This window comes from Molossus molossus, unplaced genomic scaffold (assembly GCF_014108415.1).
Source record: "Molossus molossus isolate mMolMol1 unplaced genomic scaffold, mMolMol1.p scaffold_m16_p_9, whole genome shotgun sequence".
NCBI classification, from domain to species: domain Eukaryota; kingdom Metazoa; phylum Chordata; class Mammalia; order Chiroptera; family Molossidae; genus Molossus; species Molossus molossus.
Window position 1 is genome coordinate 62,108,499 of NW_023425403.1, and position 20,291 is coordinate 62,128,789.

At 44.0% G+C, this 20,291-nt stretch overlaps 1 protein-coding gene across 3 annotated transcripts; it reads left to right on the top strand.

Moving 5' to 3' along the window:
- Positions 1–4,193: 4,193 nt before the first annotated feature.
- On the top strand, positions 4,194–14,861 carry LOC118622555 (arylamine N-acetyltransferase 1). Of its 3 annotated transcripts, none has more exons than XM_036249949.1 (2): positions 4,194–4,303; positions 12,915–14,861. In XM_036249949.1, exon 2 carries the CDS (start codon positions 12,921–12,923, stop codon positions 13,791–13,793), a length of 873 nt encoding a protein of 290 aa, XP_036105842.1. In that variant the 5' UTR covers positions 4,194–4,303; positions 12,915–12,920; the 3' UTR covers positions 13,794–14,861. The 3 variants fall into 3 exon arrangements, 2 of the variants coding, with proteins under 2 accessions (XP_036105842.1, XP_036105841.1); XR_004958086.1 differs by lacking the exon at positions 12,915–14,861 and adding an exon at positions 4,742–4,874 and having other exon boundaries at positions 4,259–4,303; XM_036249948.1 differs by lacking the exon at positions 4,194–4,303 and adding an exon at positions 9,564–9,656.
- Positions 14,862–20,291: the final 5,430 nt, after the last annotated feature.

Below are 20,291 nucleotides of genomic sequence, written 5' to 3' on the forward strand. Positions count from 1 at the left end.
TGTTCAGGATTTTGCCATCTATGTTCACCAGGGATATTGACCTGCAGTTTTCTTTCTTTGTAGTGTCTTTTTCTGGTTTTGGAATTAGAATTATACTGGCCTCATAAAACGAGTTGGGAAGTCTTCCTTCTCCTTGAATATTTTGAAATAGTTTGAGGAGAATGGGTGTTAGTTCTTTTTTGAATGTTTGGTAAAACCCCTGTGATGTCATCTGGGCCTGGACTTTTGTTTGCTGGGAGAGTCTTGATTACCTCTTCAATTTCCTTAGTTGTTATTGGTCTGTTCGAGTTTTCTATCTCTTCCCGGTCCAGTTTTGGTAGCCTGTGTGTTTCTAGAAATTTGTCCATTTCACTTAGATTGTTGAATTTGTTGCCATATAGTTGTTCATAGTAGCTATTAACGATTTTTTGTATTTCTGTGGTGTCAGTTGTTACTTCTCCTCTTTCATTTCTGATTTTGTGCATTTGGGTTCTCTCTCTTTGTTTCTTGGTAAGTCTAGATAAGGATCCATCAATCTTGTTTATCTTTTTGAAAAACCATCTCTTTGTTTCATTGATCCTTGAAATTTTTTTTTTTTGTCTCTATGTCATTTATTTCTGCTCTGATCTTTACTATTTTCTTCTTTCTACTTGCTCTGGGGTTTTCTCTTTGCTTTCTAATTCTTTAAGTTGTGAGGTTAGACAGTCAATTAGAAGTTTTTCTTGTTTCTTGAGGTAGGCCTGTAGTGAACTTCCCTCTCAGAACTGCTTTCACTGCATCTCATAGATTTTGTGTTGTGTGTTCATTTTCATTGGTTTCCAGGAAGTTTTTAATTTCTTCCTTGATCTCCTCGCTAACCCATTCATTGTTTAATAACATGCTTTTTAGCCTCCATGTGTTCAAATGTCTTTGCATGTTTTTGTTGCAATTGATTTCTAGTTTCATGCCATTGTGATCTGAGAAGATGCTTGGTATAATTTCAATCTTCTTAAACTTGTAGAGATTTAGTTTGTATCTTATCGTGTGGTCTATCTTTGAGAATGTCCCAGGTGCACTTGAGAAGAATGTGAATTCTGTAGTTTTGGGGTGTAATTCTCTGTAGATATCTATTAAATCCATTTGGTCTAGTGCTTCATTTAGAGTCTCTGTTTCCTTGCTAGTTTTTTGTCTAGAGGATCTATACAGTAGTGTCAACAGGGTGTTGAAGTCCTCTGCTAAGATTGTATTGCTGTTGATTTCTCCTTTGAAGTCCTCCAGAACCTTTTTAATATATTTTGGTGCTCCTATATTGGGTGCATATATGTTTATCAAGGTTATATCTTCCTGTTGGATTGATCCTTTCAATATTTTGTAGTGGCCTTCTTTGTCTCTAGTTATGGTCCTCATTTTGAAATTTATTTCATTAGATATGAGTATTGCTACCCCAGCTTTTTTTGCTTTGCATTTGCTTGGAAAATTTTTTTCCATCCCTTCATTTTCAACCTATGTGAATTTTTATTGTGAGGTGGGTCTCTTGTAAACAAGATATAGATGAGTCATGCTTTCTTATCCAATCAGCTACTTTGTGTCTTTTTATCAGAGCCTTCAGTCCATTTACCTTTTTTTTTTTATTGATTAATTTTTGTTACAGATGATTCTCCTGTTTTCCCCCACTGATTCCCCCCTCCCCCCCCCTCCCTGCCCCTTCCCCAGATTGTTGTCCATGTCCACTGTTCATGCATACATGCGTATAAGTTCTGTGGTTCATCCCTCCCCCACCTCCCCACACCTTAGGGAATTGTCAGTCTGTACCCCGCTTCCGCGTCTCTGGGACTACCCCATTCCTCAAACTGTTATGTTCATTATATTCCACATATGATCTCACTGATTTGTGGAATATAATGAACAGTCCATTTACCTTTAAAGTGATCATTGATATGTATTATTTTTTGCCATTTTTGTTTAGTTTGGTTATATTTTTCTTTCTATTTCTTCTACTAATTACAGCAGTCCTTTTAACATTTTTTGCAGTGCTGGTTTGGTGCTAATGTATTCCCTTAGCTTTTTTTTTTTTTTTTTTTTCTGGGAAGCTCTTTATTTGACCTTCTATTTTGAATGACAGCCTTGCTGGGTAGAGTAGTCTTGGATTCAGATCCTTGTTTTTCATGACCTTGATTACTTCATGCCATTCCCTTCTGGCCTGTAGTGTTTCTTGTGAGAAGTCAGCTGAGAGTCCAATGGGGTTTCCTTTGTAGGTAACCTGTTGCTCATCTCTTGCTGCTTTTAGGATTCTCTCTTTGTCTTGAATTTTTGGCATTTTAATTACTATGTGCCTTGGTGTGGGCCTGTTTGGGTTCTTCTTACGTGGGGCTCTCTGTGCCCCTTGAACTTGAATGCCTTCTTCCTTCACCAAATTAGGGAAATTTTCTGTCACTATTTCTTTGAATATATTTTCTAACCCTTGCTCATTTTCTTCTTCTTTGAGGAGTCCTATGATGCGAATATTATTATGTTTCCAGTTGTCCCACAGTTCTCTTAAGCTGTCTTCCTGTTTTTTAATCGTTTTTTCCTTTTGGTTTTCTGATTGGTTGATTTTTTCTACCCTGTCTTCTAATTCACTGATCTGGTCCTCAGCTTCCTCTATTCTGGTCTTTAGGCCTTCCAATGTGTTCTTTATTTCTGATATGTCACTCTTGATCTCTTCTTGGTGCATTTTAATTTCCGATTGGTTTATTTCCAGCATTTCTATGTCCTTACTCATTCTGTTGAGCTTCCTCAAGATCATGGCTCTGAATTCTAGCTCTGTTAACATGCCTAACTGCTCCACATTGATATCATCCTTGGTAGAGGTCTCTTGTTCTTTCATTTGGCTTTTGTTTCTGTGTTTCACCATTTTGGCTATCACTGTGGGCTTGGAGCCTGCCAAATTTTCCCTGTGGGTGTTGGTGTTCTGCTGTTTGTGGCTCCCTCTCCTGGGTTTCGATGAGCAAGGGAGGACACACATTAAACACCACTGTCAAGTCTTACTTTCCTAGTTAAAGTTGGTAGCCCAGGAATGGTACTGTTATCCTCTAGCTTTTTGCTTGGAGGCTAGCAGTCCAGGTTACTCAAAGAGTTTTGGGTTGTCAGTTGATTGAAAAACTCCTTCAGGTGCTCAGCATAAGGGGATTTCCTGAGGGTGGGGCAGATGCTGGTTGTTAGTGAGCCTCAATTTGCATTTTAATGGCTCACAGGGTGGGGTTGGATCTCCGAGGGAGGGGCTGCTGCCTCTCCCCAGAGCCCTGGGAAGGAGCAATATGGCCACCGTCCTGTGTGGCAGCAACTCAGCAAAAGCTCTGAGTGCCCTCCAAATCCCGAGTGTCCCGACACAGTTCCAGTCCAGTCTGCCCTCCTTCTGCAGGAGCCCAAGGTGAGTGGCTGTGGCTGTTTTAGCCTCTGTCCTGGCTCTGCGCTGTGGAGCCTCCTGGGAGTGTAACCCGAGGGCGTTGCTCCCAGCTAAGGCCGCTGCCGAGCTGCTGACCGTGGGCTCCCAGCCCGTCTTGCGCCTTCGCAATCCCACCAGGATCGAGTCAGTGTCCCTGGTTATATGGTCCTCGCAAGCTGCTTTTCTGTTTGTTTTTCCCCTCGATTTGTCTGTGTTATAGTTGTAATTCCAGTTTGGTCCTGGGAGACGGTCTGTGTAGCTCCGTTCACTCCGCCGCCATTCTGGAATCCCATGTAGACAGTTTTAGAACATAGCGTAGGGAGAAATGCATAAGAAACAGCAAGAGTTATAGAGCAATATCATTAACATAAATTAAAGTACAAGCAGAAACACCACCACAGAACTGTGGATGCGTCACACTCATACCATGTACTTGGACTCATTTTGGACACATCACACAGAGCATGTGGGGGCAGTGGTGAGTGGGACTGGGGATGAGGGATAAAAGGAAGAAGAGAAACCAAGGGCCTCAGAGAAAGCAATGAAGAAATGATATCATACATTTAGGGGAGTGATTTAAGATCTTGATCCTCTGCCTTTTCCAGCTTAATGAATCTGCTATTGCAGGGCACCTGAAAACCTTCACCTCCCATCTGGCTTCAGGCTCCCTAAGGCAGGGGCTGTGTCAAATACAAGGTCATCCCCTCGCAGCCAGCCTGGGACCTGCACGCATCAGATAATGGAGCTCTCCACACGTAAGGCCCCACGACTACATTTCCCAGAGTTCTCTGGGTGGTTTTAAGAGGAGGAGCCCCAGGGGAGGAGCAGTTTGAAAAGTCAGGGAGAGCTCTTCCTGTGCGGGTTCTGAAAGTGGAAGGAGAGAAGTCAGTGTAGTTCCTGGTGTGGTCCTAGCTGAACTCGGTAAGTGGCTCTTTCATGCCTTGAAATTGGGGCTGAATCCTATCTCAAATGTGAATCCAGGCAGCTAGATCCTACAGTGTGCCTGAATTTCAAGTCCAGTGATGGTTCAGAAAGGTTTGCTGACATCCACTTAGGATCCTTATGCTGTAAGGACTGTACAGTGTAAGGCGAAGATATGGACCCTTGATTAGTCTGCCTGGGTGAGATCACAGCACACCACATCCCAGCTGTGAGGACTGGGGCGGCCACCTAGCACCTCTAACAGTCAGTTTATCTGTCAGTAAAAGGGAGCTCACTAGAGAGCTTACTTAAAAGGGCTCTGAGGATTAAAGAAGTGTAGAACAGACAGCGTATATGTATAATGTGTGCTTCAGGGAACTGGATTTCTCTGTTGGATAAATGAAACAGTGATGTCCACCTCTTCTGTCCCCAACTGAGGGTGTCCCAAAGGGCCCAGTTTGTCCTGGCAACAGCAGGTTCATCACCGTTTCTGCTCCCTCTGCATTAGCCGGTCAGAACTTCGCTGATGATCCCAAGTGGCCGGGGAAGCTGGAGCAGGTTGTCTGTAAGGTTTGAGGGCATTCCTGGGGCGGGGGGTAGAGGGGTTTCCATCATGTTGGAGGGAGGCTTAGGCGGAGGGTGTCCAGAAACCATAAATGACAAGAATCAAGTCCTTCACTGTCAGGCGGACTGAGGATGCCTCTCCCTGAGCAGAGCTGTGCAGAAGTCCGTGGCAGGGACCCCAGGAGGCAGCCGCCCGCAGCAGCAGCCTAAGGGCCCAGGCTCCTGGCCTTGCTCCCATGCTCCAGCTGGGGCCACAGCAGCACCCTGGTGGGCCCTTTTTGGATCAACTGCTTTTCCCTTCCCCAGGGCCCTTGTTTTAGTTTCTCACTCACAAAACAGCTGACCTCACCTTTTCTCACTCAAAAAAGAAGTAATAACTTCCTGTCAACCATCTAGTGCCTCTCCCCTGGAGACCTCTTTTTTGGGCCCTTAATGTGTTTAAAATTTTGTTTTTCTTTATTGATTTTAGACAGAGAGGAAGGGAGAGGGAGAGAGAGATAGAAACATTGATGAGAAGAAACATCAACTGGCTGTCTACTGAATGCCGCCCACTGGGGATCAGGTCCACAACCTGGGCATGTGCCCTGACCAGGAATGGAACCAGTGACCTCTTAGTGCACAGGTCCACGCTCAACCACTGAGCCACACTGGTCAGGCCTTTATGCGTTTTAAAAGTTCAGAACCAATTTTAAAAATACGCAGGTATCACCTGCACGTCTGAGTTTGAGTTTCTGCTTCTTCTGAGGAGGGGAAATAATAGAATTAAAAGCAAAAACCCACTCAAAACTCCCTTTCACTGTAACAGCTGACTGCCATGCAGGACGGGCTGCCTCATTGGCCTTCAGAGCACAGAGCAGTGTTGAGGGAGGCCTGTGGGTGAGGCTTGCCCAGCAGCCTCTTCCTCCCTCAGAAATCACCAGCTGACCACTTGCCCCTGGGGCTGAGCTGGGTGGTAGTGTCCTTACAGGGGGCCTCAGAGCAAATCGAAAGGGAAGAGGTGGGAAGGGAGGGGAAGAAGAAGGAAAAGGGAAAGGGAAAGTGAAAGGGAACAGAAAGAAAAACCACTCAGAAACACTCCTTAAAATTCATCTATTCAACTCAGCCATTCTGTTCCTTGGTATAAACACAAAATCATTGAAAACACACACTGGAAAATGTACTGGATCACAGACATTCCCAGCAGCGCTATTCACAATAGTCAGAGATGGAAACAAGCCAGATGCGGTCGAGGAAGGCGGAGATGAACAGGTGGTGCATCCACACCACAGGACACTCCAGTCACAACAGGAAACGGGGCACTGATACGAGTTACCCAGTGAAGGAACCTCGCAACGTCCTGCTAAATGAAAGGACCTAGACACAAAGTGTCCCACCTAATAGGATTACATTACTATGAAATATCCAGAATAGATACATCCATAGTGATGGAAAGCAGAGTGGTGGTTCTGAAGGCTGGAGAGAATGGGGAGCCACTGCTTAATGATGAGGGATTGCATTTTGTGCTAATAGGATCTTTGGAACGAGGTGAAAATGGTGATGCACTGTGAGCATGCTAAATGGCACTGGATTGTTCCCCTGAATGTGCTTAATTTTCTGTTATGTGAATTGCAAACCAGTTATTTAAAATAAATCTATTCAGTAATGCCAGAAATCCTGGAAGTGGGTTGACCATTTCACCCCAGTCCTGAAGCGTACCTGTGCTGCTTGTAGCCTTGGGGGAGCGGCAGCATTTCATTTCCTCAAGCACAAAACAGGAAGTCCACTCCTCCCCTCAAAAGGAGACTTTTTTTCCCACTGATTTCTCAGAGTGTCAGGGAAGGCAGGAGGGGGAGAGAGAGAGAGAAACATCGATGTGAGAGAGACACACTGAATGGTTGCTTCCTGCATGTACCCAACCAGGCTGGGGATCGAACCTTCAACTGAAGTAGGTGCCCTTGACAGGAATGGAACCCGAGACCCTTTGAGTCATAGACCGATGCACTAACCACCACACCACACAAGCCAGGGCCTAGAGACTTGTTTTGCTTTGCCTTTATCTTCAGCTGAGCAGGTGTTTCTGTGCTTGGCTCTGCGGACCTGCTCTGGGGACCTGCCTGACCTCTGCAATCAGTCATTCAGAGGCGGGGCTGAGATGCAAGCCTTTAGTACACCAAGGCTTGTTGAACCATGACCTCTGAACAGGAGTAGCTTAGCAACTTCCTTTTCATCCAGAAAGTCCACCAGCTGGCCACCTGCCCCTGGGAAGGGAGCTGGCGTGCAGGGTCAATCTAGTGGAATGCCCTGGCCTTCACTGGGACAAAGAAGAGAAAAGGAAAGGGATAGAAAAAGAAAAAAAACACCCACAAAGACAGCCACTCACGACCATTCCTCAAAACCCTCCTATTCCACAATGCCGGAAATCTAGGCTGTAGGCACAGAAGGTTCCATTTCAGTCACTGACTGTACGTGTGCTGCCTGTAGCTGTGAGGTGTGACAGTAGCTTCTCGTGGGCAGACTAGTTCTGGATGGAACTGTTTTCAATTCTTCTATTTTAGTCTCTTGCCTGCAACTTCATTTGGGGAAAGACTTGGGGTTTCCTTAGCAACAACTAAACAAAACTGAAAACCACTGTTGTCCATGCAAGATGGAGAGATCCTAGACTGGGAACTGATCAATGAGTTCTGCGTATCAACTATTTTCCAAGGTGCACCCCAAAAGATCATTTGTACTTGAAGTACCACGTCACTAAGGACAAATGACAGTAGTCAGTTTAACAACTGAACACTGACCACTCAACAAAACAAAAAGGACCCGTTTGATCTACAGAAAAAAGGCGTCTCTTTCGCCTGACATTCAAGGCCCTCTGGAAGTCGCCTGTGCACCTCACCTTCCTTTCGCACCGCTCTCCAGAACGACCACTGATATGCTTTAAGTCACGTTCCCCAGACACTGAGACCGGGATCCATGTGCAAGTGCTCCTGGGAGAAACCCAGTTTTGCACGATGTGAATTCTCACTCAAAGTGCGTCCAGACTCCAGGCAAGGCAGCTGGACTTTCAGAACCTCCCACCAGTCATTCACTGACTCAACACTGCCCTGGAGGTTATGAATTCCCCAGCTCCTCCAGCTCTCTGCAGAGGAAGGCACAACAGCTCTGGGAGCCCACAATGGGTCCTCCAGAGAGAACCTAGGGTGCAGGTCCTTAAGCATAAGGACACAGAGGCAGGCCAGGGACACAATGAAATGGTGAAAGACATCTGAAGGGACCTGGGCAGTACAGATAGCATTCTCCCCATGGTAGCCTCAGTCCTGAATCTTCACAAACCCCATGTGCCCTCTCTGGGTACACTGAGCATGCTCTGTTCCTCAGCTCTCTGTACCTGTGGTGGAGGCCAAGAGGGTCTAATGGGTTTCATTTCAGTCAAAAAAATTTTTTTTAAATTACATCAGCCATAATTCTCATACCTTTTCTGCTCTTCGTTCTATAATAAAAGGAGTCGCTGTGGACCATGAATCCTTTATTGTGGCCTCTCTCTTCCTTCTTATTTTCATTTTGATTCACCTTTGAACTGAGCAGTCAGGTGGTAACACTTTATCAGGGTAGCTCATTCTTCATGCATTCCTCAAGTCCTCTCATGTTTGACGTTATCTTCATATTCATGATGCCTTTGTGTTGAAAGGAAAACTAGCCGACTTTCCTCTGAACTTAGTAGACATGTTACTATGGAGTATTCTGCTGCCAGTCTGATAGTTTCTTCTTTATAAAGCATTTGCTTTTCTGCCAAATACCCAAGTATTCTTCAATTTTAAACTTCAATAATTTAACCAGCATATATTCCAGTGTTGAATGTTGAACCAAACTTTTCCAGAATCTTGCTGTTTTCAGATTTAATTTTTGCTTCAGTTCAGGAAAATGTTTTTGTTATTTTTATTTATTTTTTATTTTTTTATCCTCACCCGAGGATATTTTTCCATTTTTTGTACAGATAGAGCGGGAGGGAGAGAGAAGAAGGGAGAGAGAGGGAGAAACATCGATGTGAAGGGACACATCAAGTGGCTGCCACCCGCACGACCAACCAGGGCCAGGGACAAACTGCAACCGAAGTACGTGCCCTTAGCGGGAACCGAACCCAGGTCTCTCCGGACCGCAGGCCGACGCTCTAACTGCTGAGCCAAACTGGCCAGGGCTATTTTTATATACATTTTCTATTGTGCTTTTTGAGTTTTCTTCTCCAGAAGCATCCATTGTTTTTCTCTTGGCTTCTTTCTAATTGTTTAATGGCTTTATCTTTCCACTGACTATTACTATGAGTATCAAGTTCTTCTACATTTCATTTGCTATCATGCTGTATCTATACTGTCCCTTTTGGTTTTTAATTAATTATGTATTAGCTTTGTGTTCTGAGTTTCCTAAGGTCTGAAAGCTTTCTTCTCATAATACTGTATTATTTAATCACCTAATGTTTGGGCTTTTTGTTATGAGTCCATTTTAAATGTTCTTTTGCTCCAAGTACGAGTGAAGAATGTCTCTCCTTTGCCTTTTTTCTTTTTTCTTCTTCTTGTGTTGGTTGTCTTGTATTTGCATATTATGTCCTTTTCTTTAATTCTTAATCTCATAGTGCATTTACATCCTGTTGTTGTTTTTCCGTGATATCTGTGCATAGTTTGTCTCCACCTTTTACTTATTTCTTGACTCTAATGTGACTGGTGAGAGGTCCGGCTGGAGCGGGGCTTGTGCTTCTTAACCTTCTCAGTGGAGACGAAGGAAGATGAATATGATGGGAGACGCTGTGAGGGCTGACCTTCCCCAGGTGGGTGGTCCTTCCTTTCTGGTGACACCATAGAGAACACTGTGCCTTATTTTTTTGCCCTAAAATCCCCAATTATGCTTTATCCCTAAAGGGAGAAAACTGCTACCATTATATACTGGTCTTTGCTGTGTCTCGTAAATCTGTAGTAGTTCTTGGGGGCCTGGAGGTAGGCTCACCCTCCTTGCTGAGACCATGGCAACTAGTCATGTGGTCGCTTGCCTCTGAGCCCCTCCTGCCGACTCCCACAGCCTCGGGCTTACAGCCCATCTGCTGCTCCTGCCGCCCCTGCCTCTCCTTTCCACGCTCTCCCCGTGCGCCTCAGGTGTTCGCGTTGCCCTCAGTCCGAGCCCTCTGTCCCGTGATTTTTAGGGATTTTTCATAATTCGTGGTCCACCAAACTGCCTTTTTGTTGTCATGGGAGGTCACATATGTTTTACTGACCTATTATTTTTAGAGTTTGGGCCACATAGAAGAAATTTCTAAGTCTTATGAATTAAAACTAAAGTTAAACTTACTTCCAATTTACTGAGAAAGATGTAAGTGTCAGGAGGGGCGTTGGGATGGGCTGGTTAAATCAGTTCTTCTCTCTGTATCTGAGTGGTAGAGTCTTAGAGCTTGTATAGATGTTCAGAAAGGATATGGATGCAAGTTAAGATGAGAAGAAATGGCATGAGCTTCATAGATTTTGGGGAAATAATGTTGCAGACATCAAGAACAGAGAAAGTTGAAACACTAATTGGAAGGGAAGAATAGCTGGTCAAAAAAGACAAATAGGAGGATCTGAAAGAAAAGACATTAAGAAGGGCAATAGAAACACTCAGTTTATCACCATAACCTAGGGGCAGGTGCTTTGTCCTTGTCACCTCAGGCCATGTCATATCACCAACGGGATGCACCAGTGTTACAATCAGAGCAGTACTAGATTAGGACACTTTCCTACATGGGATTTAACAAGATAAAGACTTATGTTTTTTTTCTTTTGGCTCACCTAACCAGAAAGTCAAGAGATATCTCACGACTTGATTCAGGCCTTTTCTCGTCTTCCCTCCTCCTGCTTTTCATTCCTCAACTCAATAAATTCTTTGTCGATATTATTCTTCAGCAATTTCTCCCAGTAGCTTTGAGCAACTATCCTACCAGCTTCCAGCCCAACTGCAGAAAGTATCTGCTTTGGTTTCAGCAAAATCTCTCATAGAGTCTCGTTGACCTGACATGGGTCACATACGACCCATGAGCCAAGCAGTGGTCCTCGAGCAAATGTGCTTTGAATTGGTCCTACCTGGATCACATGTCTATTCATTCCACTGAGAAAGAATGAGGAGTCCAACTCTTCTCTACACAATAGCCAGAAATACCAATTTGATTATTGTTCACTTTGCCCAAACCGCAACCTTTTCACATTGATGTCTCATCTCAGAGTGAAAGCCAACAGCATTGGTTTCAAGGCCACTGTCATCTGTCTGATTTCATCTCGGCCCACATTCCCTGTCACTCACTCTGCTCTGATCATCCTGGTTCCCTAGGTAGTTTCCACTTTAAGGCTTTTTAATTTTTTATTTTTTTCTCCCACATATGTGGACTGACTAACATCCTTCAGGTCATAGTGACCTCTTTATTTGAAATTAAATTTCACTGGGTATACATCTTCTCTTCTTTCTTTGCTGTAGATTTCTAGCACTTACCACAATCTAGAGCTTGCATGTTTGATTTATTTATTCAACTGACTATTTGTGTCATCACAATCTGCACTAAAGTGTAAGAATTCTGAGGGCAAGTAAGTGTTGTAACCCAGGAGATCGACCACACTCAGACTCCATTTTTCAGTTTTTGGGGATGTTTTATTACCTGCGCAGGGACTGCAGCCAACCTACACAGGGAGAACTGCAGCCCCGAGCTCAGGGGGAGGGTTGCTTATATAGGGCAGGGGTCATTCAAGAGTTTAGCAGAGCAAGCAAGCTGCTTGTACAGAAGCAGAGGCAGTTAGCGATAAGCAGGAGGGAACGGACGGGGGAGGGAGCTGAGGCGAAAGGGAACTGGGTGAACTGGGTCAGCATACATCTGTCCTGCTATTCATTCCATTATCCAAGTTTTAAAAACTAACAAATTCGAGACGGATATCAGCGGTCAGTCAGGTGCAATACACACATGTTGAACAGTTACAGTTTTATGGGTAAAGGGAGCTTCAGTTTCTCCCTATCAGTTTCTTTACAGAGCATGCAGGACACTCTGGCCTTGGGGCCGTTTCTGTCCTCCCTTTTCCTGAAGGATGTTGCTTTTCAAATTCCCAGTGAAGGTCAAACTCTGGTTAATTTTTATGGGGCTAAAGCCCTCTATAACATTCCCCATTGTTCATCTTGCTGTCTCTGAGGTTGTTAATTAGGGCAGCTTAAAGATAAGTTGGATTCTAAGGACAGTGAGCTACAACAGTAAGTACTAGATCAGTAGCAAATACATAATAGGTTTTCATAAGCTTTTTCTAATCCTTACCTGAGGACATTTTTCCATTTTTTTATTCAGATAGAGTGGGAGGGAGAGAGGGAGGGAGGGGGAGAGAGAGAGAGAGAGAGAGAGAGAGAGAGAGAGAGAGAGAGAGAAACATCAACGTGAAAGGGACACATCGAATGGCTGCCACCCGCACGACCAACCAGGGCCGGGGACAAACTGCAACCGAGGTACATGCCCTTAGCGGGAACCGAACCCGGGTCTCTCGGGACCGCAGGTCGATGCTCTAACCGCTGAGCCAAATAGGCCAGGGCTTCATAAGCTTTTTTATTGAATGAATCAATATATCAATGTAGGGATGAATATAAATCTTTGAGTGTGGAACTTTGAGTGGGCTTAGCTAAAGGTGAAATTAGTGGGTCAGGTACCAAGAATTCAGTGTACCCTATAATTCTCCTGTTTACATTCAAATTATTTGTAAACCCTATTTTAATTGACAGCAATTTGAACCTCTTTTAAGTTATTACCACCAAAACCGCACATAAGCTGTTTATCATTTTGTTCAACTTAATCTGGATTTATAACTTTTCAAGTTTAAAACATGGAACTGTAATAATACTTTTCTTACAGGGTTACTGAGACTATTAAAGTGAACTTTACAATGTGAAAGAATTATTACAACAAAAGACTTATGATTGCAGATATTTATAACCACTGTTTGTATTTACATATTTAAAATACATTAATTAGGCTAATCAAAGAAATCTAAGGGCAAAAGTAATACTATGTGTCTTTGTTTTATTTTCCTTGCCTTAGGGGATCATGGACATCGAAGCATATTTTGAAAGGATTGGTTATAAGAACTCTAGGAACAAATTGGACCTGGAAACATTAACTGACATTCTTCAGCACCAGATCCGGGCCATTCCCTTTGAGAACCTTAACATCCATTGTGGGGAACCCATGGAATTGGGCTTGGAGGCCATTTTTGATCAAGTTGTGAGGAGGAACCGGGGTGGGTGGTGTCTCCAGGTCAATCACCTTCTGTACTGGGCTCTGACTACCATCGGTTTTGAGACTACAATGTTGGGAGGCTACGTTTACAACACTCCAGCCAAAAAATACAGCAATGCTATGATTCACCTCCTGCTGAAGGTGACCATAGATGGCAGGAACTACATAGCTGATGCTGGGTTTGGACGCTCTTACCAGATGTGGGAGCCTCTGGAGTTAATTTCTGGGAAGGACCAGCCTCAGGTGCCTTGCGTCTTCCGCTTGATAGAAGAGAGAGGAGTCTGGTACCTGGACCAAATCCGAAGAGAGCAGTACATTCCAAACCAAGAATTTCTTAATTCTGATCTCCTAGAAAAGAATAAGTACAGGAAAATCTACTCCTTTACTCTTGAACCTCGAACAATTGAAGATTTTGAATCTGTTAACGAATACCTTCAGACATCTGCAGCATCTGTGTTTACAAGCAAGTCATTTTGTTCCTTGCAGACCCCAGATGGGGTTTACTGTTTAGTGGGCTTCACCCTCACCTCTAGAAAATTCGATTATAAGGACAATATGGATTTGGTGGAGTTTAAGACACTGAATGAAGAAGAAATAGAAGAAGAGCTAAAAAATATATTTAATATTTCCTTGGAGGGCAAACTAGTGCCCAAATACGGTGATAAATTTTTTACCATTTAGAGTAAGGGCTAGCAATGATCTTCAGTAGTATTTCATGTACTGAAACTTATTATAAAAATTTAATATATATAAAAGTAGAGAGAATAAAATAAAAAACCCCAATTTATTTATCCCCATGTTACCAACTATCAGCTGGTAGCATATGTATCTCTCACAGGTCCTTGCTGACCTCACATGATATTAATCAAATCCTAGACATCAAGTCATTTCATCCTTAAAAATGCCAGCATATGTATTTATATAATGTTTTAAAGAAACAGAAACAGACTCTTTTTCAAAATTAATAGTAAAGGTATTTTAAAGGTGGCCTATGGTTTTCTTGGGAGAAAATAGTGATTTCTGTTAGAAAAATTTTTATACTGGTTGAATGTTGAATTCATAAAAAATGTTTACCCATGGTTCAGTAAATGGAAAACCGAGGAACTCGTTTTTTTAAAAATTCAACAAGGATATGTCCAATGTCCAAGTTTTACAAAAGAATTTAGGATTAGAATTCACCAAAGAAGAAGGAGACATGATACTGCTTCCTAATAGTTCTCAAGGCTTAAACCAACACATAGTAACATGTGATTAAGTATCAAGAGAGTGACACAGCCAATCATTTCTTCACGGTTCTTTCTGTGACCACAGCTCTTTATGTAGCATTTTCCTTAACACAGAATCACTGATATTTAGAATTTTTCAAATTCCAGAATTGTCATTTTGTCTACTAGTAATAAGCATTGTGGCTTTTAAAAGAGTTGTTATCTGTGAAAACTTGATGTGTAGAAGTATGTTAAGACATTGTTGGCTAATTCAACACAAAGTGTTTGGCAGAGTTAGAGGATGATGGGGCTGGGTCTTCCTCACACCCTCTTCTCTATCTCCTGGTTGTGTTCTTTTACTTCATCCCACACTTTGTCACCAGAGAAAGAGTCTGAGCGTCAGAGAGTATAGATCTGAGTTCAAACCCTTTGGACACTGGGTGAATTACTTCACGCACCTGTGGCTCTGACCCCTCAGAGGTAAAATGGGGATCATCTGCCGTGTTAAGTGCCAGACAGAGTCAACTCACAATAAATATGTGTTATATGGATGAATGAAGAATGTCAGTCATGTTTTTGATACTGGGTCAGCATTTGATAAAAGTTCTTCCATCTCATTTTCATTCCCTAGCTCGGCTCTGGTCCTGGGTCGGCCTGCTTCGTCCTTGGTTAAATGGGCACTGGACATCGGAGGGCCCAAATCTGACTGTGGCTCTGTGCTTCACAGCTGGAGTCTTCTCTTACCTCTAACTCCCATTTCCTGCTTGTGAATCCCAGAAGTAGGGCTATTATTTCAAATGCAGACTTATTCTAACACTATTTTCCCTCTTCAATTTGTGATTGTCATAATGGTAATGAAAAAATACAATAAACTGGATAAGCATTGCTAAGACAGACACTTAAAATAGGAGGCTAGTAAGGAAGAGGGGCCTCCACAGCTGTGCACAGCTTTGCCTCAGACCTGGGAGCTGCTATGAAGCTGCTAACCTGTTGCTAACTCGGGTCAAGGCTGAGCCATAAACATCCTGGAACAACTGCTAAATGGACACATATGGTCTTGACTTCCTGTAGTTTTCGCCTCCCCCATTTGCATATTGGAACTAACCAATCCCTAGTAACCTAGTCAGCAGTCCTTCATTGGCATGAATTACACTTTGTGGGTTTTGCCTTTATAAACCCTGCCTTTCTTTATCCTCTCTGGAGTGCAGTTTGGGTTGCTATCTGAGTTTGCATCTCTTGGATTGGAATCCTTTTGCTCAAATAAATGCCTTTTATTCTTTTTTGCAGCCTGAACCTCTTCTCTGGTTAACTATAAGCCTAAGAGAACAGCAGTGGATAGCATGGAGAACTGTGAGTTAAAAGAATAGTAACTTTGGACTATGGTACTTCGTGTACTGCTGTAACACCTGGGAGGCATTGCGCAGGGTGGAGATCCTTGGGAGAGGTGGAGAGCAGACCTGGCCAGAGTGGGAAGGATGGGTGGAAGAGCTGTTTCAGTACTTGGCAGCTTGCCATGTCCTTACCTGACCTGACTGGCCTCGTCCAGCTCTGCTGCTATCTTACCGCAACGTCAGGTCCCTTCTCGTTCTCTCAAGCAGAAAGGATTTTCTCACATTCTGACTAAGATCATGCCAATGGAAGAGATGTTGGCAAGAGACACAGATCCCATTAAAAGGTGACTCAAGGAGAAAGGTGCGGTTTTGTACACACGAGTTAAGGAAGTCCTACTGTATGATGAGTATCCTGAAACCCAATGCAATTGTTTTTCCTCGAGTGCATCTACCGCATTAAATAAAGGCCAAAATATGTTGCAAGACTGAGAGACAGAAAACTCAGCTGCCAGAAGGGAGAGTTTTGTGCCTCACTGTGCAAGGCTCACTTTTCTCTAATAACATCTAAATGAGCAGTCTCTGTGGATGAATGATTATTTATCCAGTTTCTATGGCTGCTTAACAAATTGCCCTGAAACTTGGTGGTTTAAAACAACCATTTTATCATGCTCACAGGCCCCGTAGGTCTGCAGTTTAGGAAGGACACGGGGGAATGGCTCTCTTCTGCTCTCCAGGGCCCAGCCTCAGATCGGAAGACTCCAGTGAGTGGTGCTTATTTGATGGCTGTGTCTAGTATCATCTAGAAACATCTCCACTGACGTGTGGTGCTAGGCTGGCAATGGGAACACCTTCATATCACCTGGGCCTCCTCATCACATGGTGGCCTCAGGGCACTGTGCTCCCCACATGGTGACGCAGAGTTCTGTGTGTGAGGGTTCTAGCTTAGAAGGTGGAAGCTGAATCACCTTTTTAAAAAAGTTATTGTTTTTAGTGGAAGTGAAATTTACATAATGTAAAACTATTTTCAAGTGAGCAACCCATTGATACTTAGTACATTCACAGAGTTGTGGAATCACCACCTCATCTAACTTCAAAACATTTTCATCACTCCCAAGACAAAACCCCTACTCACTGAGCAGTTTGAATTACCAAGATCAAAGTCACACGGCTCCGTTCCTGCCACATTCTGTTGGTTATAACCCACAAGTCCTTCCGGATTCAAGGGGGGAGAACAGGACTTCACTTCTTGATGTGGAAATGGAAAGGTTCAAGGTCATGTGGGATGGAAGATATTCTTACGGCCATCTGTAAAAAACACAGTCTGACACAGTCAACCCTCTGGTCACAGAAATTTACTTTCTTTATACATGCAAGTACACTCTACCCATCCCAAGATTCCACGGACAGCTCCTCCCATTGCGGCATCAGGCTCGGGCTTGAAGCCAGGACCTCATCATCAGGTCCAGGTGCAGACGAAGCCTCCCAGATGCAGTTTTGTGGGTACAACTCTGAGTTCCATTCTTCTTGATCTGAATACTTGTGAACTATTGGGACACATTACCTTTTCTCTACATACCCACACGCAAGAGTGAAACAGGCATTAAATAAACAAGCATAAAATGGACCCTTCCACTGAAAAAGTGGTAAATAAGGAACACACAGCAGTGACTGAAGTCCATAAGAGTTCTGGCCAGTTCTGTGATTGGGCTCAGTCCTAGCTCCTGGGAGTTGTTTCCATGGCTCTTGCCTTTGTTCTCTGGGCATTGGGATTCACCACATGCCCCGGCCATAGTTCTCAGAGTTGAGTACAATTAATAAAAGAACCTATTTTCTAATAAGGAGCTTACTGCCCAGTGGGAGCTAAGAGACTGTTTATCTAAGGGTTTTCCTCCAGGTTAAGGGTAGTTTTGTCCACAGACCTCCCAAGAAATACCAAGATACCCTAGTTTCAAATGCAGTTTGGTGACTACAAGGATGCTTATGAACTAATGCAACTATATATGCATGCATTTATTAATATGACGGGCAATGCTTTTTTAGAAGGTGGTGCTCTGAGTTTGACCCTGAAAACAGAACTATTTTCAACTATGGGCATAACAGTGAGGTCAAGTGAGAAAGAGGGACTGGAATGGAAGGATATTAAGTAAGAAGATAAGATTACCCGGGGGCAAGGAGGTTAGATGTAGCAATTTAAGACGCACATTTGTGGGCAGTTTATTTGGGAGATAATACCAGTAAGCAGGAGAGGGAACAGGGAAAGTGAGGAAGAGGAGGAAAAGTAAGAAGAGGGTTCATTAGTTTGTTGCTGCGGGCAACAGGGGCTCCATGCCACTAGGGCTTACAAGAGAGCATATATGAATGCCTCTCAGAGGTTTCCACCAAAGAATAGAGGCAGCAACATTTACCCACTGATTCCCATCTCCCATTGGTGGAAAGTCCCCCAAGATGTTACGTCCCAAGAACATCCAAGCTCCACGTGTGACTGAACTCTTACAGGTAACCACTGGGGAAGCCCTATGCCAAGAGGTGAGAACACCCAGTAGTCACGTGAGACAAGACACTGTCAGCGTAGGGCCAGTGGAAGCCACGTGGCTGGACTAGTGATTTGCCAAAGCAGTTGATGATGGAGGTGAAGGGAGGAGGACAGGCTGGGGGAGAAAGCAAGGGTCCCTCCAGATCACCCTCGGTTGTCAGAGCAGCCAAGCTGGGAGTAGTACCCAGACTTGGGACAAAAGTTTAACCTTTGTTGTTTGTTTTATGATTTAAAACACTAGACACAGATGCATATAAGAAACAAAACTTCAGAACTTATTGAACAGAAGAAAAACTGTCATCCTAACAGCAGGAAAACAGAAACCTAGAAAGAACCGCTTCTATTTTTCAGGACTTTATGAAACAGTGAGTCCATATGCTGTTCAGTAATCGTTAACAATATCCAGCCGCTCTCGCTGTCAATAATTGTTGGGGTTGTTTTCTGGATGTTTTTCAAAATAACTGTGATAGTTATAGTTTATTCATTAGCACTAAACTTTCACTGTAATAAGTTGCTGAGATTGGAGGTTGTTTGTTATGGCAGCACACTCTAGCCCATCCTGACAAATGCTTTAAAATAAATCAGTACTGCATGGAGCTAGTTAAAGGAGCATGTGATCCTCGAACAAGTTATAAAATGTGTGTCCTTCTTCTCTTTTTCTTTGACAAATGATCTAACTCCTTTAGCTTATCTTATTATATTCTAGGAGTTTAGCCGTCTTCTATGACAATTGGGATACTAACTAAATGAACACCACAATATCCAAACTGCATGAAAAGAGAGATTTTGAACAGCTGCCTTAAGCACAAAAAATTGGGGGAGAAAATAAAATGCATATTTATATTTAACACAGCACTATGTAGGAGGAACTTGTGGGGTCAGAATTACCCTGCCCGATGAGCAATGACGATTTGCAAGGAGGCTTGGTAAATATGTGCAGGCCCACAGATGACTCAAGAACTGTGAATAGAGACCCGGGAAGAGGGTTAGCATGAAAGGAGTTTCCCTCCTGATGGAGGATTAAACTAGGTTCACAACAGGCAGGGACTCTGCCACCTTCACTTATCAGGCAGTCACTGAGTAACTATTTGTTGAATAAATCAGCAAGCAGCCCAGCTTCTGCCTAGCACGATGCTTGATGAGTGGAATGTTCAGAAGTTGTTTGTTGACTCAGGCCATGAGAGGTAAACGCATGCGTTGTTGTTGGAAGGGAGTGCACACACAGTTATCTTATCCTCGGGGGTTGGCTTCTCCCCACTCCCAGCCCACGTCAGCGGGTTGCTGAGCTGGCCGGGCCGTGGGGGTGCGCGCTGCCTCTGTAGAAGTACTCAGGCTGCCTTCTCAGTCATCGCCTGCCCTGGCGAGGTGGCGAGGTGTGCGCCCAAAAGGGGCAGCCGGAATGATCAAGTGTAGGAGTCCCTTCCTCCCTCAGCTCTTGGAAGTAAGAAGCAGAAGGCTGGTTTTTTGTGTGTTGGTTTTTTGTTTTGGTATTGTTTCTTTTCTCCTCTCTGCCCTGAGCAGGAGAGAGAACCAGCCAACCCTGCGGGGGAACTGGGGAAGGCTGCCCCTTTGGCAGCGGCTTGTTAGGAAGATCACTTGGTGGATGCCGGTACCGAAGAGGCGGCGAGAGAGAGATCTGCCAGCATGGCTACTTTGGCTGATGCTTCTAAGGCCAGGAAGGGAGCCGTCCTGGAGGCTTCACAGAGACACAGGTGGGAAGGCCACGCAGAGACCAGCCAGCGGGTATCAGCAGCACCCTGCCCGTCAGTAGGTCCCAGCAGCAGTGGCCCAGGAGAAACCAGGGTAACCTCTGCCACCAGACAACCAAGAGCTCAGGTCCTCGGCCACACCGATGGTCCTTCTATCCGCCTCCTCCACCCAGCAGCCCAGCGGGCAGGGGCTTCTCGTTCACTTGTTTTGTCTACACGCTGAACTGTGAGTTCCTGTAGGAAAAAAAATAGCCAACTGCTTCATAAATGTAGCCCAGTGGGTAAATAGTTTTGGTAACTAGACAAATAAATTAAATTTCAATTGTGTGTTAATTCTTCCTTGTGGTTTAGTACATGAGCCAGCTCCTGATTTCTGGAATCAGTCATTCTGGTTGGAGGCG

What these genes read in the sequence shown, in the direction of transcription:
- LOC118622555 (XM_036249948.1), top strand. Translation starts at nt 9,615, where the DNA reads ATGAATATGATGGGAGACGCTGTGAGGGCTGACCTTCCCCAG. An exon ending in TGAGGGCTGACCTTCCCCAG is followed by an intron (nt 9,657 to 12,914) that starts GTGGGTGGTCCT and finishes TCCTTGCCTTAG; the next exon opens with GGGATCATGGACATCGAAGC.